The sequence below is a fragment of the Thunnus thynnus genome, chromosome 16, assembly GCF_963924715.1.
Source record: "Thunnus thynnus chromosome 16, fThuThy2.1, whole genome shotgun sequence".
NCBI lineage: Eukaryota > Metazoa > Chordata > Actinopteri > Scombriformes > Scombridae > Thunnus > Thunnus thynnus.
Genome location: NC_089532.1, coordinates 8658286 through 8675668, shown reverse-complemented (window position 1 = coordinate 8675668; position 17383 = coordinate 8658286). Strand labels below are relative to the sequence as shown.

The window sequence follows — 17383 nt, the reverse complement described above, 5'->3', positions numbered from 1 at the left end:
CTGATCCAATCTTCAGCTGTGCGTGATTCTCGTCATAACCCCGCCTCTCGCGATAAGCAGTTCGCCCCCCAGTCCAACGACAGAAAAGAAGGTAAGGTCCTAACAGCTCAGTACTGTTTTAAATGACCAACAGGCACTTTGAGTCCTGTTAGAAACACAAATGCCTATGAAATTTAGTTCGTCTAACACATTATTCCAGTGGCAGGTTTTGCTGCTTCTGTTATTTGTTGCCTGTTTCTTGCTAGAGGCGGAAGCATTGTTTGAGACCATGTAGCTTGCTCGCTAACCTTCACATCACAATACAAAATTGAACTGCAGACACCTTTCAGTACAAACGGTCGCATTAGGTTAACTCTCTATTAATGTGGGTAGACACGTCAAAATACCTGAAGTGCATTTAGTTGTTGATTTGCTCTGTATTGTAGCTCTGGAAGATATATTTATGTGCATAAAATTATGGTTGCAAAAAAGTAGTGCTGAAAATACCTATCGATCGACAATTTCGATCATGAATTAATAATTGCTTGTTTTGTCCAACCAACACAAAGATATACAGTGTACATATTGATATAAAACAGAAAACTCATATCTGCAAAGCCTGAACCAGTGATTGCTTTGCTTTTTTTTCTTGATAAATTACTTGAAACAATTAATCGTTTATCCAAATCGTTGACTATTTATTATCTGTTGATGGACTAATCCATTAACCAATAATAATAACCAATTAATCGACTAACCTTTGAAAGCATGCATACAACTAGAGGACAGACTGATCATACTGAAAATAATACAATTTGAAATAATAGTTCCAGCCCTAAAAAAAAAAAAAATTGTTTTATGTTTCCACAGAAGAACTTTCCTTTTAATCGACAATGCATTGATTTACATCTGCAACGATTAGTTGAATAATCGAATAGTTGCCAATTTCAACTTAATTAAATTAATCGCCAACTATTTTGATAATCAATTAATCATTTTGAGTCATTTTTTGCGAAGAAAATTTCGAAATTCTTTACCAAAGAATATTTCCTGGTCTATGATAGTGAACTGAATATCTTTGGGTTGTAGACTGTTGGTCAGGACGAAACAAGACATTTTAGGATGTCACCTTGGGTTCTGGGAAACAGTGATTGACATTTTTCAAAATTTTCACAACTAATCGATTAATTGAGAAAATAATCAACAGATTAATCAATAATGACAATAATAGTTAGTTCTAGCTCTGTGTTGATCAGATAGTGAAGTAAAAATTGTAAATCTAAATATGCACTCTTGCACATAAGACAAATGTACCTTATGTTTTGATTAGAGTTGCCTTTCATTGCCTCCAGGTACGAAAGTGATTTTTTGTGAGGAAGATGTCTCACAAAGCCACAACCTCCTCCCTGATGGCCCTTCATTCAGATTCACATGAGCAGAGCATCCTGAGCAAATTCAACAAGCTCAGGAAAAGGGACTTGTTGTGTGACATCACTCTTGTTGTGGAGGATATGAACTTCAAGGCGCACAAAGCCCTGCTGGCAGCAAGCAGCGAATACTTCTCCCTCATGTTCACGGCAAAAGATCAGAGCACTCAGTCTACCTTCCAGCTAGACGGTATGGCAGCTGAGATGTTTGCGGCGGTTCTGGAGTTCATCTACAGCGCTCAGGTGTCTGTGGAGCAGAGCGCCACGGAGCAGCTCCTGGCCACTGCCCGGCTCATGCAGGTCAGTGATCTTGTGAAGGCTCTCACTGAACTCACACACTCTGCTGCAGGGGTTACAGGTGGGGAGGTAAAGGCAGACAAAGCCGAGGTACCGAATCAGTCAAAACGCAAAAGAGGACGACCAAAGAAAAATGTGAATGCTGCTGTAGCAGAGATAGAGGGGAGAAGTACAGTATGTGAGAGCGCAGAGGACAGCCAGCCTGGAGATGTGAACTGCAAAGATGGAGACAAGGAGCTGCAACCTAAAGATGATGCAGATTATAACACAGGAGCACTCTGCAGCCGGCAGAGCAAACGCAAAATCAAACCACCGCTGAAATACAAAGGCTACAAGGTGTGCAGTGACACAGCAGAAAGGAAAGAGCCTGGGAAGAGAGGCAGGAAGAGGAAATACCCCAACACGGAGGCACGGTGTGAGGACTGTGGCAAAGTGTTCAAAAACCACCTCTTTTTAAAGATTCACCAAAGGACTCATACAGGTAATCATCCATGTAAGTTCTGTATTCAGTGATGTCTGAGAGATAAGAGAAAGAAGGATTAAAGGTTTGTTGAGGCATACATGCTCAATTAGGACTGACAAGGATTTACTTAAACAGGCAGCGTCCATCACAGACTTTTTAATCTGTTAGGAAAATGTGTAAAAGTGGGAAGCTGTAGCATCTGTAATCTGATCTTCACTACTCTGCAGGTGACACTGTTATCAGCCCATGTACCACCACACCTCATTGTACTTTCCTAACTTCCCGCCAGGAGAGAAGCCTTTCCGATGCCCGGTCTGTGGGAAATGTTTTACCCAGAAACACACTCTGCTGGTTCACCAGCGTATGCACACCGGAGAGAAGCCGTTCGTTTGTACCGTCTGCTCCAAAGCTCTCGCCACCAAACACTCCCTGCAAGAGCACATGAACCTGCATGAAGGTAACATCTAACAGTATGCCAGTTTCCTCATGTTGATGCTGATGTTTCTCTTCTCTTTAGCGGGGTTTACCGTGTACAAATTGTGTGTGGATTATTCTTTTTTTCTGGAACATTAATTCTGTATTTTTAAGCTTTAATTTTGACATTTTCTATAAGGCCTCATGTTAAAAAAAAAACACTTCCAGACTGTGAATCGGTGTATTTAAGATATCTTTGGAAACTGTATGAAAATAGTGAGTTGGTTAAGCTAATTTCTACTAATCATAAAAATCTGTAGTCTGTCAGTGTGCTGTTGCTTTTGCTATACTGAAAATGATTTCTCTTTCACCTCCATCCTTTAGAAGAGAAATCCTTCAGCTGTGATAAATGTGGAAAGACCTTCACTCAGAAGAGGCAACTTAAAAGTCATTACAGACTTCATACAGGTAAGAGTCACTTCACTGAAACAGCAGTGTCATTCTAATGTAGTAACTGTAAAGGCTGAATGATTTGTTCTTTATTCTTTTTTTTTTTTTTTTAAATTAAAGGCAAATCGTTACCAGAATGTGCTCAATGTCATCACAAGTTTCTGGATACAGCTCAGCTGAAAAAGCACCTGAGGACTCATACAGGTAAAAAAAACAGCTTCAACAGTTCTGTGAATAATGTCTGAACTATTAAAACTTGTACTAACATTTAACCTTTTATTAATAATGTTTTAACAGGTGAGAAGCCTTTCACATGTGAGATCTGTGGAAAGTGTTTTACAGCCAAAAGCACGCTGCAGACTCACATCAGAATTCACAGGTAAGAAATATATTTTAATCTTTGTTGTGGCTTTAAATCATTTCAAGTGTGACTAATAATAATAAAACCACTACTACTACTACTACTACTACTACTAATAATAAAAGTTTATTTACACAGCACATTTCATACAAAAAGATACAATACGTGCTTCACAAAACATGGAAAAAACATAAGACAGATGCAAGAAATGGGAACATTAAAAGCAAAGAGGAAGATTTACTGTACAACTTATATATAAGTTATATTATAATTCTATCTTTGCAGAGGTGAGAAGCCGTATGACTGCAGCATCTGCAAAAAGTCCTTCTCAGACCCCAGCGCCAGACGACGGCATGTCGCCTCCCACTCAGGGAAGAAACCCTTCACTTGCTCCTTCTGTAGCCTTTCATTTACCCGTCTGGACAATCTGAAAACACACACTAACACCCACAATAAGGAGAGAGCCGCAACATCAGAGGCCTCATCAGACGCGGCGGCAACAGACTCCGCAGCACCTCAGGAGGAGGCGCGTAACATCCTGCAGCTCCAGCAGTACCAGCTGCCCCAGAGCTCCGATCAGGAGATCCAGCTGGTGGTGACGGGAGATGTGGACAACATTAATTTCGTCCCGGGTCAGGAACAGGAGATCAGCATCATCACCACAGAGGGAGAGCCGGCAGAATCGTCTCACTCTAGACTCGCCCTCCTCACTCAGCCGGCGGGACACGTGCAGAACGTGGCTCTGGTCGCTCAGGGCGGCGTGGTGGACCAGACCCCTCAGATTCAGACTATCAGCATGTTGGACGGTCAGGTGACACACCAGCCTGAGCAGATGCATGTTATCACTTTGAGTAAAGAGGCCATGGAGCATCTACAGGCCCACCACGGTCCCCCGCAGCCCCTTCAGATCGCACAGAGGCCCGTCCAGCAGCTGCAGGTGATGCACCAGCCGATCCAGCAGCTGGCTGTCGCTCAGGAACCCGGGACGCCGCAGGGCCAAGGAGGCAGGGAGCAACACAGCCAGGCTATTCATATCAGCAGCCAGAGCAGCCAGCCCATCTCCATCAGCCAGACCAGCGAGCAGATCTCCAGCCACCACATCCAGGGTCACGCGTTCCAGATCCAGGCAGGAACCGTGTCCTACTTGTACACCACCGGACTGCCGCAGGAGAGCTGACGGCTCACTGAAGTCTGACACGATAATGCTGCCATGGTTACATTAATAATGACGTAACGGATGAACAACATTATCATATTCCAAAGTGAGAATGGTTTTAAAGGAACAAGTTTACGGTTAAACATTCTACAAATTTAAATTTTCTGTCGACCATTTTCAAAGCATATCATAATAATTTCTTCTTCTCTGCCTACTATGTCAACACAGAGGTTGTCTTTTCTTGTTCGAGGTGTCATTTTAAAAACTTTGCTCTGTGCTTCAGGCATTTGAGATTTAGGAGTCACCTGCTGAACAGCAACAAAGCCACAAGCACGTTCTTGGTAAAAACAAACCCAGGACGACAAATAATATGCAAAAATGTCACACAAATACTGGATTTCTGATGCTTGATATATTGGCCAATATTCTTTTTTTTTTTTACATGTACATAAACAAACTTTGATCCCTTATTGTGACCAAGATAAGCAGGACGTTTACAGTTAAGAAATACACTCTGGCATTACAGTACTGTGATTTCTTGTTGCTTACCAGCCAGCATATGTGATGATACCGTTGACTGGTCTAACTCTAACGTGCCACCATCAACATGTTGGAAAGCATAATGTAAATTTAGTCAAAGAGCCTCTAATAAGTGTCTGAAGGACAAAAAGCTAAATGTTGACTGTGACAGATTTTACAATCTCATGCAGGTTTTAATCAGCTGATTTTCACACTGTGAGCTGAAACAATTGGTTTCCTTGTTGGTTGAGAGAAATGTATTTATCAATCTAAAAGCCTATAATAGGCTGTAGGAAATGGTCGGCATTAAAATAATACATATGCAATTTGTAGAAGTTTTCTAAGTTTATGCAATGTGCTTAGAAATATTTCTTGATCAAATCCAGGACTGACAGGTTACAGTGTTTTATTAAGACTTATTTACAACTTATTTTTCATTTTTAATGGATAGAAATAATAATATAATTCACTCAATTTTACATGAACAAAAGAAATATGGACCAAAGCAGTGTAACAGAGCTACACTGAGTTTTAAAGGGAGAGCACACATGTACAGTGTATGACAGTGGTAGATGATGTTGTAAGATGGTATGTGAATGCATTGGACAATAAAATACCTTGTTTTATAAAAAAAAAAATAGCAAAACTCTCTCATAAGTTAATGTCTTGGCTTTGGAAATAGCATAACTTTGTTGACACGCTGCTGTAAAACACACAGTAGAATTATTAAGGATTCAACAGCACATTGCCAGCAGCTAAACAAGCTAGTGGTGCTTTACAAAATGTTGAGGGTTAATTAACTGACGAGCACGGCGCCGGGGCTGCTTCTCACAGGTCTGGCAATGTCGTCTCAGCAGTCAGAACACGCAGGCGAGACGGATCCTGAAAGAACAACAAAGGCTTTTTTAAATATTGAACGAGAACAGAGTAACAGCAGTCTAACTCACTCTGTTAAACAGTATCTTATAAAACACAGGTTGTTTTATGTGAACAGGAAGTGTGTGCTGCATAGCATTTCTCTTTATACTGACTGGACGGCTTACAGATGAAGCCGGGCAATACGGAAATATATCAGCATGTCGTACTGTCAACAATGTTTCAGAGGTGATTATTAAAGCCTTTGAAATATTGTCACACAAGCTGATCGTAATAATTATCAGTAATGTTGTTTAGCATGACCTCAGAAAAAGCTGTTGACAAAACGATCTCACTACAAGGTCAATTTAGTAACTGTTCTGGGGCTTTCGATCATGTCACATGGTCCTCATCAGCAGATAGTTTGCTCTGTTGTCATGGAATTTTTGTTTTTTGAGCATTTTAGGGAAGTAATTTAAAAAAAATGCAAATGAAGAATTCCTTGACAACCGGTCATGGAAAACTCCATCTGCTGATAATCATGTGAAATGATTGAAAGCAACAGAACAGCAGCGACTAAATGGACCGTATGGTGAGACTGTTTAGAAATGCGGTAAAACTCACTGTTATGAAAAAGACGATTTTAACACAAAGTATATCTTAAAACTGAATACTTGGTCTCGTCAATATACTGTGCATTTATATCAACATATCATCTCTACTTGCAGAGACAGTAGCAGAGTTTATTTACACTATTGCCGTGTGTCTTGTATACCTCGAGACCGGTATCTTTTAGGTGTCTCACTCACAGCTTTGGGTCTGTCCATCCTCGTGTTAGAACGGCTCCCGGCTGTTTCTGCTTTGCGGTGTCTTGGCTCTGCAGCAAAGTCCTGAATCTTGGCGTGGTTTGTGAGGCTGCCGAGCTGCAGGGCGGACTGCTGCTGACTGGCCCTTTGTAGACCTGAAACAGAAATAGAACAGAGACTCCGCTTTACTGCTCCGCACCTCGGGGCGAGAACACGATCTATAATGGAATTTAAAATGTCATCACGAAAAAAGTATCTGGATAATCTGATAGCTTTGACTTTACATCTGAACCGCATGAGTAGCTATGAATCTGAGTGTAATTTACAAGATATGATTTTGATCAGATTATCACTTCACTGCTCTGAGATGAAGGGAAGAGTGCGACTCTGTGGTTGGTACAGCACCTGCTGAGGGACTTCTAGTGCTCAATCTGCTGACCGACAGCGTGTAATAAGTCCGGCTTTGCCCTGTAATACAACACAGAGAGAAATAAACCTGGGAGTGAAATGTCTGCTCGAGTTATTTGAAGCAAATGGAGAAATTCTGGATGGGACAGAGTGGACGGTTCAGTGTCTAGACAGGCACGAGCACCGTCTGTCTCATCGTCTGTCTCTTGATGACGTGTGCGTGACACTCACCTGCTGTAGAAGTGCACCTGGAGAAAGCTGCTTCCATGTCGCTCACCTGGTTCTGCAGCTTATCCACTTGCTGAAAGGCCTCTTGTTTGAGGCAGCGCTCCTGTTGCAGCTGTACCTTCACCTGAGTCAAAACAGTACAGTAAGTTGTGATGATCTTTTTATTATTTTACCTTAAAGTTTGTCTTTTATTATTAAAGTTTCAAGGCGCTTTTTGTTCTTTAAGTAGTTCGGTATCCTAATGAAAGTGAGAACATGGTAGAAACAAAGAGAATTTGTTCCCCTATATGTTCTTTTTAAATAAGTCATAAAGAAAATCAGCTTTTAAAATTTTGCCTGAAGGCTGAAACCTCAAACTAACGAGCATCCTCTTTACTTCACTCACCGCCAAAACACAGAAGTGATCTGTTCATTTTTTTATGTGTTTTGATCAAAAATAACACAGTTTGGTTTGTCAGAGTTCAAGTGACTTAAAAAAAATACACAAATCTAACATTAGATCAGGCTTTCTTCTTTCTTCTTCATTGTTTTTTGCATATCGTTGCTGCCCGGTGAAAACTAAGGATCCCCAGTGTTGGTGATTTGAGATAAAATATACTTTATTGTCCCTTTAGGGAAATTTTCATCAATATTCAAATCAGTCATACATTAGAAAAACACACAGTAAGACCAATGAAAATAATATAAAATAATATGCACTAGTATTGCACATCATACCAGAATATTGGATGTTTAATATAAGAACAATTAAAGTATTGCACATGCCAATGTGACCATGTAGTGCTTAACTGCTGCTGTTTACATTTTGGAAGAATGTGACAAGGATCATTAATTATTTTCTGTGCCTCTCTAAGCAGAATTAACTGAATGATTAAGTGTTTAATTTTTGCCTTTTATTAGACAATTAGCAGTTGAGATACAGACATGAAACAAAGGTCCTCAGGTAGAATCAACCATCAGGCCACCAGGACGCCCTGATTAAGTGTTTGTTTATGGATTTATGAGAACTTCTTCAGCTAAATAAACCATTTAAAACCCATTGAATTATCTGTGAAATGCGTTGCACGAAGCTGAAAGAGGGCTTAGCTCATGACAAGTTTAACTTTTGAAGATACAGCACCGGTGAAAAGTTCGGACACTTGTCTGTAGCACATTACTCTAATGAGGAACATTCACAGACCTTTCGGATCTCTTTGGCGCTGCGTTGTCTCTGTAACTGGCTCATCTTGCTGCCTCTGTCCAGCTGCCCGCTGAGCGCTCTGAGCCGTCTCTCTCTGTCCTCCACGTCGGCTCTCATTTGTTCCAGGCTCTGCACTCGATAGCTGTCCAGCTCCCGCCTGCTCCGGGCCTCCTGCGCAGACCGATGCCTGACCACCTGGAGCTCCTCTGTCTGTGGGCAAACATCAGTGGGTGTTTAATGACATTCAGGCTGCACTTGGCGGCTTAATAGTTCTTTAAACCTTCCAGCTTTTGCCATTGTGACCATTTAAAATGTCACCGCTCGCTTACAAAAACACTTCCAGTTTGAGCTGAAACCATCATGCTCACACTTCAGGAGGCCCAAAGAACTACAACGCAAGTAATGTGATAATTGCACACAATCAGTTCTGACTGAGCTGTGACTACTATACCAAAATACTTGATATATTAATTTAATGATCTAACATATCCGCTCAAATACACTTTTGACCCCCTCAGGTTATAAGTTTTTTTCAGTCAATGTATTCAGTGCATTGGTTGGTTTCTTCTGGTTTCTGGCTTCTGGTTTCTTCTGACATCATCTTTTAGTGGAAAAATACCATTTAATTATCATCTCTCTGCTGCCAAGTGTTCATACCGTCTCCTTGTTTTGTCCTCTATGTCTGGCCCAGAGGATGCTTCTCTCCTTTGCTTTTTGTGATAACAATTAGTTAAGAGGTGATGAAGTGGCTTTAGTTATCTTGAGCAGAGTCGCAGAGGGATAATATTTTACTTGTTTTTCCAAATTAAGTTAATCTTTTAGTGCCTCTTTTCTCACTCAAATGTGTTAATCCCAAAGTGTAGATTCATGTCTTTGTTATCATTAGCTGTTCAATCGGGTCTTTTTTTTGCCAAACATTTTTGTGTTGAACTCTTTTTTTTTTTGCAAAGCAGAAAAAAAACAATACACAGACACAATAACCAATGAAAAATATCGACAACCAGACAAAACAAAAGGAGACGAGCCAAACCGAGATTAAGAAAGAAAATAAAAAAGGCAGAGTGGAAGTCCAGGGAGCACGTAGTGGATAACTGTCCTTACATCTGGAAAGCCTGATACACGTCGCACATCAGTATCATATCATACTGAGCTGTAATTCCACATCCTCTTTCCAGGCCAAGTCTATCAGTCCCGACTTCACCCTTTTAGAGATTTAGTGGCTCCCAGTATATTCAAAGAAGGGGTCCCAGATCCGGTAGATCCTTTAAGGCTGTGGAGAAAGCTTCAAAAAAAATGCAGCCACTGATTTACAGTGGGAACTTTATCAGTGATCCACATGACTGGGATACATTTCCGAGCAGAGTGCAACAGAATACGCAAAAGGTCTTTGTTAGAAAAGTGAGCAGGTGATTCATCATTTAGTCCCAGCAGTCAAGTCCTTGCACCCAAATGTAAAGGTCACTTAAAAATCTTATTAAGCTGTTGAACAACTATAATCCAATACCACCAGCGATCAGGTCTTTTAAAAGGCCATAAATGAGAGATTATTTAAAACTAATGGCTTTGAACAGCAGTAACACAAAAGGGTTTGTGCCTGTATGATTAGATACTGAGAAAAATCTTGCCATGTGTATTTTACAAGGTATATTTTCTAAATTGTCCAACAAAAAGCACCTCCAAAGTTCCTGTCAGCTGTTTTAAGATGTTTAAGAATTAACACAGTTTAATTTTAGTTCAATTTAACGCCTTTAAAGTCAAGATCATGGATGAGAAACATTTCTCCACAGTGAGTTTAAGGATGTACATTAACATACATTAAATGATTGTAAGGTAATTTGTATTTTAACAGATGTTTTGTGTAACAGCAGTGTGGATGTGGCTCCATGTACCTTTCTGCTGAGCAGCTTCTTGGTGCTGCCGCACTCGGTCTGACAGCAGGTCAACACGTGGCGGGCGGCGTCCAGCTCGTCCTGCAGGTAAACCACCTCCTCCTCTGATGTCATCTTCACTCTGAGGGCCTCGGTGCGACTGGAGATCTCCCTCTAGACACAAAAACAAGGTAATATGATACTTTAATTACTTTCCTAAAGAAATATTTACATGTTTTACAAAAAAAAAGTGGCAGTATGATAAGCACTAAAAATTAAGATACATTAAAGACAAGTTTAAGTAGCAAGAAGCAAGAAAAGCCACTAATGTAGTGAGTGAAAAGCACAACTAAAAACACAAATATGTAAAAATAGCAAGTTAAATTATTTCAGGACAGCAGAAATGATAAAAAAAAAAAAGATGCTTGATATATTGCATTTCTCTTCCAATCAGTTGACAAAATCAATAAAATGAATTTATTTCACTTTTTTTTTCATTTTTTACTGACTTTTTTGGGCAAAGTCATCATCATATAAGCAACAAGGGGAAAAAGACGACATTGTGAGGTAAACTGTGAATTAGATAAATTATTTTAAGTGTTGTAGGAAAGAGAAAATAAAAAAAGGAGTCAAAATCTTAAAAAGATCCAATAAATGATATAAATGAGAGTAAGATAAATATATTTTTAATTATCTTTAACAGCTGATTGCAGGTAAAGAGAAACACTTGTTTTAATCAGTTAAACATATTTAACTGCATTACTTTTCTTTCTTTTTTTAAATCGTACTGTTGACATACAGAACCAGATTTGACCTATTAGTGACATTTGAATCTTCATAGCAGGAATAAAGCAAAATAAAATGAGAGAGAGACGTTAAATGAGAGCAAACACGAGCTTTTAGTTCCTGTCGTTCAACTTCACTCGACATATTTGCTCTCGTTGCCCTCCTGCAGGGAATGAGTTTGATTTCTGAACATCGACTATTCCTTCATTCTTCTCTTCTGACCTGCTGAGTTTGGAGCAGCTGTCGGTGAAGTTTCCCCTCGTCGACCGCCTGCCTCCAGCGGCTCAGAGCCTTCAGTTTACAGAGCAGAGCAGTCAGCCGGCTGTTCTCCAGGTTCAACTCCTGGACTTCTTCTCTCTAACAAACAGGTATGAACGTGGTAAGTAGTCACAGATAAATAATGCATATTTTCTCTTTTATGACCATATTTTTTTAAATTTTGAAGCCAAACTGTCGTCTTTTGTAATCCAGATTCTCCCTTTCTGTACCTTTAACTGTGTGAGTGTGAGATCATCGTTGTCTTTGGTGCTGCCGTGCTTCTTCTTCCTGAGCTTGATAATTCGGTCCACTCCTTCTCTTCTTATGCTGTTCACCATCACACTCACATCCTGCTCCATCCGCCGCCTGTACTCATCAAGCCCGGCCTGAGATACAAACACGCAGAGGTGCAAATAAAAGTTTGAACCAGCTTGATATTCAAAATTGAAAAACATCTGGATATTTGACCATTGCAGCAATTTCATATGGTGACATGAATACATACAGTATGTGTTTAAACGAGGAATCTTGAAAAAAAAAAGATAACAATTTGTCCTTTAATTCTATACTTATTTCCTGGACATTTACAGGATACATACATGGTTGTTGATTTGCAAAAAGTCTTAATAAATTAGACTTTAACAATTCTTTTACTGACAGAATATTTAGTTTTCAGTGTGTAGTTTTGTATGTCAAACTACATATTAGCATATTAGGTTATTTCTTAAAAACTCTATAATGAACACATTTCCTTTGTTACTACCAAATTACATAACCCTGTCAAAGAAATGTCCTAATAATTAACAGTTACAGAGAAACAACCTAATTTGCTAATATATTGTTTGACATACAAAACTGTTAAAGAATTGTCAAGAGTCTAATTTATTAAGATTTTTTGCTAATTAACAACTATATATGAACCCAAATATAATGTTTGGATACTTATAAACTAAACCAACTTTACACTTTTGTCTGTTTTTTTTTTCAGAATTTGTACCACATTGCATTTCTGTAAAATGTGCTAAAAATGAACAATTTAAAACCTGCAAATTCCTTCACAGGAAATTTCAAAGGAAATTGGTGTAAAATTAAGGGACCTGTAAATTAAAGTGTCACCAAAAAACCAAACAAGGTAACATTTCGCACCTTTAGTTGGATGCAGGTGGAGAAGAGTTGTCGGACCAAAGGGTCGTAACGTTCTTTGAATTCGAGACTGAGTTTCTGCTCTAGAGATCTCTTCTCTTCTTCCAGGTGAGCGACTCGAGCCTGCAGCGCTGAGATCTCCAAAATCATCCCACGACATAAAACAGCCACCTGAGGAACAGTCACACAGCACAGTGATACTGTTTGGAGGTTTTATTTTAGGGTTGCAATTGTGGGCCTAAATAAAAAAAAAAAACACCTGTGACAGAAAGGAATTTGGTGATAAATTTTATAGGTAGATCATGAACTGTCGGACAAGTGGAAATTTTGTCCTGTAAGTGGCAACAAATGAAAAGTCATGATCAGATTAATTAGATTATTTGTACAAAATTGGATGCATCCAAGAGTTAAGATACAGACAGTTCATATTGGTTTTGTTGTTAATTTGTCACTCATCTGTACCTCCCTCTGACACTGACATCACTAGAGCCATAAACTCTTAAGTTCCTCTGTTGAGCTGCTCTCCGGCCAACAAAAAAAAGATGTGAGCTTTTGCAAACGTACAAGCACAAAGCAGCTCAGTAAAAATCCCCAGAGTGAGTAAAAAAACCTGAGATGAGTTTTTACCTACCTCTTTGTGAGGGTTGCTTGCCTGAGAGTCTTTACGATTCTTTAAATCCTGAAGTTAAAATAAAACAGAAGATAAAATCACAATGAAGTCATTCAACACACTGAAGAAGAGTCCAGTCATTCAGCCGCAAGCCAAAAATCGATGAAAATGGTCAGATGTGCTGCTAAAAACACCTGGTGACCTGGCTTTAATGCAAGTACAATACAAAATACAAGTACCTCACTTAATTTGCAGCAAAGTTAGTTTTGAAATACAAAAATAAACAAGCTCTCCAATGAAATATCCTGTATTGTGTGACTTTGATCGCTTGAAGAGGTGATAATCTAAACATGAACCTGTTCTCTCTGGTAGAGAAGCTGAGTCTGCTGCTGCAGGATTTGTTCATAAAACTGCGAGTAAAGCAGGAAGCTGCCGCGCTCTCGCTCCGTCACAGAACAGCCGAGGTGAGTCAGACACTGCTGGAGATGATCCACAGAGACCCTCAGCTGAAGGAGGAAAACACACAGTATGTTTAACGTCTGTATCGTTTGTACATAAACACAGTGATGCTCTTTTTCCCCATCCTGATATCAAGTCGTACCAGCGAGCGAATCAAAACTAGAAAAGGGAGAAGTGTACAGGAAGGCACAGATTTTCTTAAAGATGTATTTCATTACAGTTACTAGTTACCCTGTCTACACTACCATATTTGAGTGTCTGCATCTTTTTTTTAAGTATTTAACTGTATTGAAATTGACTTCTGAGATTCGAGAAGTAATTCTATAATTTTTTTATATTATAACAGCATGTTATTAGAAGTTATTTGTGTAGAGATGAGGTGTTTTCCTTACCTGTCCCTCAGCCTCTTCAGCTCCCTCCATCAGCTGCTGGATAAACGATTCCACGATCTGCGGCCGCTCAGGAGACAGACTGTACTTCACTGCGGATTTTTTCCACAGCTCTGAACACATGAGGGATATTTTTTTATATTTTTTGTATTAAATCAGTGTTTAAAGGTAGATTCTGTTTTTTTTGGGGGGGGTACCTGTGGGGAGGCCTGTGTCTTGACGTGTTCGCTCTGAAACAACCAGGGTCAGGTCTCTGCTGATCCTCCTCTGCACCGCTCTGATCATGTCACATTCGGTGCTCTCCAGCAGTCTGTGAAGCTGAGACAAAGACAGAGTATTTTTTTAAAGGTAACAAGGTCTTCTCATGATGACAAAAGACAATATTTTGTGCAGTTAGTATGTGTGCCGTACCTGCCAGACTTTCACATCCACCTCTGAAGCTCCAGGAGGGGGCAGGAGAGACTGGCTGCCAGAAATTAAGACCTCATAGTCGTGTTCTTTATCCAGTTGTTGAGCCAGAGCTCTCATACTGGGGTAAAAGATTTCAGCTCTGTAAAAGTACAAACAATTTATGTATGGGTTTAAAAAAATGACCGTTTTATGTTAAAAGTAGTATTTAACTTAAGATTCGGATTTCATTCATGATCTAAACATTAACAGTTAACAGTAGTTACCATAAGGTCCTTTTAGTAGCTGTTTATTTTTGTGAAAATGTTAAATTTCTTTCTGAGCTCTTTAAATTGTCCTTAATGTGCTAAAAAAAAAAAAAACATCAACATAACATCGATACAAATTGTTGATGTTCAGATTTCTTTTTTTTGGCACTTTAATGTCTTTAAAGTGTTCAGACAAAATATAAATTTGAACATTTTCAACTTCATGACAACTGGACAAGCTGATGAAGATCACATAGTATGATTGAAAGCTGCAGAGTAGCTGCTAAATGGACCTTGTGGTAAGCTTGTTTTATCAAGTAGTGTACTAAGGCTGCAACTAAGGATTATTTTCATTATGAATTAATCTGTTGATTACTTTCTAGATTAATTTATTAGTTGTTTGTTCTTTAAAATGCAGCATAGTGTACTGTACTTAAAATCGGACTATTTTCCATTAAAAAGCCACTGAAAGAGACAAATAAATAATCTATGGGTAGAAAATTACTTTGTAGGTTTGGTTGTGGATAACACTGACTGGCAGACATCTAATATTTATTAACAAAACCCAAGTAAACGTATAAGTGTAATAAAATCCTCACTGTTTCTGTTATTGTTTCAGTACCTGTAGATTTTAACAAACTGTTGGTACAGACCAGCCGTACTGAACATCTCAACACCCAGACGTCTTCGAGCCCAGCTCTCCTTGAAGACCTGAAGCTGCTTCATCAGCAGGAGGAAACCTCTCAGCACAGACTGGACTCGGATGGGATCCTGAAGAGGAGCAGGAGAGTCTGCGAAGTCTGAAACAGAAGTCCTCTTCTCTTCTTCTTCAGCTTGTAAGCAGCTTTTAGTGCCCTAAAACATACAGTAGTTAACATGACATGACATTAGTTGGTATTTACAGATGATCCTAACGGTCTTGTTTGCCTACTAAGTTATAAACAGTCTTTTTTACCTCATTAGGTTTTCTATCATGTGGAAGGTCATCTCTGTTGCCATGGAGACCGACAGGCTCTGCCTCTCTTCCGCTGTTCAGGACGTCCTCCATGAGCAGGGACACACCGAGGATTGCTGCATTGGCCTGCAGTCTGCTGCGATCACTCAGACCACTCAGACACAGCTGCAGAAAAAAACACAACACATCTGTATTATCTGTTTTTTTTTATCTCTTATTCATATTCAAAATTAGTACAAGGTGTTCTTCTTTGTCTTTCTACTTCAACTTCCAATAGATGCAGTCCATGTTTTCAGTAACACGTAATTTGAAGCTGAACATGTGAAATCAATTTGAGAACAAAAAGTAATGTGAAAAAACCAAACTAAAATGCAAAAATATGAAACATAGAGATGATTTTGCTGTTATTTTAGCCTTTGTCAGTAGCAAGACTTAAAGTGCAGTCTTTGTCATGAAGGTTGCACTAAAAAGAAAAGCCACCGAGCTCTTCAAATCAAAAAGGATTATCCTCTTGAGCACATGAAAAAGCTTAGTAATCTATGTCCTGAGGCTGGTGCTAGTATTGCTCCAAGTATTGCTAGTATTGGTTCAACCTCTGAAGAGCATGATTTTGTGTTTATTTCATTACAATCTGCCTGTTAGTTTTTGGTATTTGTAGTGTACAAGTGGAGATTTTTGCAATCATCTTCTGGAAACCAAGAATATCTTCAGCAGATTTCATGCTAGTACAGCCAAGTAGTATCACCACCATTTGGTGCTGCCATTATTTTAGCAAGACTGACATTTTAAATAACATATTAGATAGATGGTGAACCTGCATGCAGTGTTCGATGGGTGGGACGTCCCAGACATGCAGCGGGAGCAAACCATGACACGTTATAAAACTTCTCCATGGATACATCGTCTGTGCCTGCAGAGAAAAAACAACATTCAATGTGATAAAATGTGATTTGACCTCATCTTGACAGATGCTTTCTCACTTTTAACACTGATATGATCATTTCTGCAGTTTGATTTGATTTTGCACCAAACCAACCTGACAGCCTTTAGTCTCTAGAGGTCGAGGAACAGGCAGCGTGAGACTGAACACGTCAGTCTGGATGCTGTCGCTCAGCAGAGGGAGGGCAGCGGCCATGTTGTAACTCACAGTCTGATAAGAAGCGATATCACCAGAGGAGATGAACGCTTCTCTGCATGCAGGAAAACATGACAGTTTTTTCAATATTTTATGCAATATCAGGTGTTCAAACTCTTTTTTAGTTGTCTGAATTAACAACCCAACAACTTATATTACAATGTAACAATCCAGTGTTGATTTCCTCACTTGGTTTTACTTGTATAAATGTCAATCAAAGGATGGCAAGTTTCTTCAAGCAAGAAGAAAATGGGACAATATGAAATGACCACTATCTGACTGTTTTGTTTGCACTGATACTCAGAAAAATGTCTCGTTTTGGAGGATAAGTGGGCAAAAAACAAAACCATTTATGCTCAAAAAAGGCAATAAGTTGCATAGCCAAATGGAGACAAGATCTCACCTGATCAGGTGCCTCACAGCAGCATCGAACTGCAGGAAGACGACCTGCCTGCGCAGCTGCAGCAGACGGCTGACAGACTCTGGGCTGCTGGGATCCGACAGACGGTCGACCTGACGTTGGATCTCCAGCAGCTCTGCTCCTGTTCAGCAACCAGAGAGGAGAAGAAACAAATATTATG

The 17383-nt window shown here is 39.6% G+C and overlaps 2 protein-coding genes across 14 annotated transcripts in view; one reads left to right on the top strand and one right to left on the bottom strand.

Moving 5' to 3' along the window:
- The first annotated feature begins 13 nt into the window (after positions 1-13).
- On the top strand, positions 14-5712 carry zbtb24 (zinc finger and BTB domain containing 24). Of its 3 annotated transcripts, none has more exons than XM_067613696.1 (7): positions 14-91; positions 1332-2184; positions 2456-2623; positions 2965-3048; positions 3151-3234; positions 3328-3409; positions 3677-5712. In XM_067613696.1, the coding sequence occupies exons 2-7, from the start codon at positions 1359-1361 to the stop codon at positions 4566-4568; spliced, it is 2136 nt and encodes a 711-aa protein (XP_067469797.1). In that variant the 5' UTR covers positions 14-91; positions 1332-1358; the 3' UTR covers positions 4569-5712. The 3 variants fall into 3 exon arrangements, with proteins under 3 accessions (XP_067469797.1, XP_067469798.1, XP_067469796.1); XM_067613697.1 differs by having other exon boundaries at positions 14-96; positions 2968-3048; XM_067613695.1 differs by having other exon boundaries at positions 14-96.
- Positions 5456-17383, bottom strand: part of si:ch73-242m19.1 (uncharacterized) — a 28842-nt gene continuing 16914 nt past the window's right edge. For 6 of the 11 annotated variants that reach the window (XM_067613677.1, XM_067613684.1, XM_067613680.1 and 3 more), the window contains 19 exons: positions 17206-17344; positions 16704-16857; positions 16482-16577; positions 15668-15832; positions 15335-15567; positions 14468-14606; positions 14254-14374; positions 14060-14169; positions 13565-13714; positions 13230-13277; positions 12602-12769; positions 11686-11841; positions 11420-11554; positions 10433-10585; positions 8544-8753; positions 7367-7487; positions 7086-7195; positions 6731-6882; positions 5456-5948 (listed from right to left, as the gene is read on the bottom strand). In XM_067613677.1, the coding sequence (XP_067469778.1) occupies positions 5924-5948; positions 6731-6882; positions 7086-7195; positions 7367-7487; positions 8544-8753; positions 10433-10585; positions 11420-11554; positions 11686-11841; positions 12602-12769; positions 13230-13277; positions 13565-13714; positions 14060-14169; positions 14254-14374; positions 14468-14606; positions 15335-15567; positions 15668-15832; positions 16482-16577; positions 16704-16857; positions 17206-17344 (2585 nt within the window). In that variant the 3' untranslated portion in view covers positions 5456-5923. Of the gene's footprint in view, positions 5949-6696; positions 6883-7085; positions 7196-7366; positions 7488-8543; positions 8754-10432; positions 10586-11419; positions 11555-11685; positions 11842-12601; positions 12770-13229; positions 13278-13564; positions 13715-14059; positions 14170-14253; positions 14375-14467; positions 14607-15334; positions 15568-15667; positions 15833-16481; positions 16578-16703; positions 16858-17205; positions 17345-17383 lie in introns of those variants that run through there. The other 5 variants (XM_067613683.1, XM_067613681.1, XM_067613682.1 and 2 more) reach the window with 5 other exon arrangements.

Coding starts and splice junctions, on each gene's coding strand:
- zbtb24 (XM_067613696.1), top strand. CDS start 1,359: ATGTCTCACAAAGCCACAACCTCCTCCCTGATGGCCCTTCATTCAGAT. Junction 2,185..2,455: donor TCACCAAAGGACTCATACAG/GTAATCATCCAT, acceptor ACTTCCCGCCAG/GAGAGAAGCCTTTCCGATGC. Junction 3,235..3,327: donor GCACCTGAGGACTCATACAG/GTAAAAAAAACA, acceptor ATGTTTTAACAG/GTGAGAAGCCTTTCACATGT.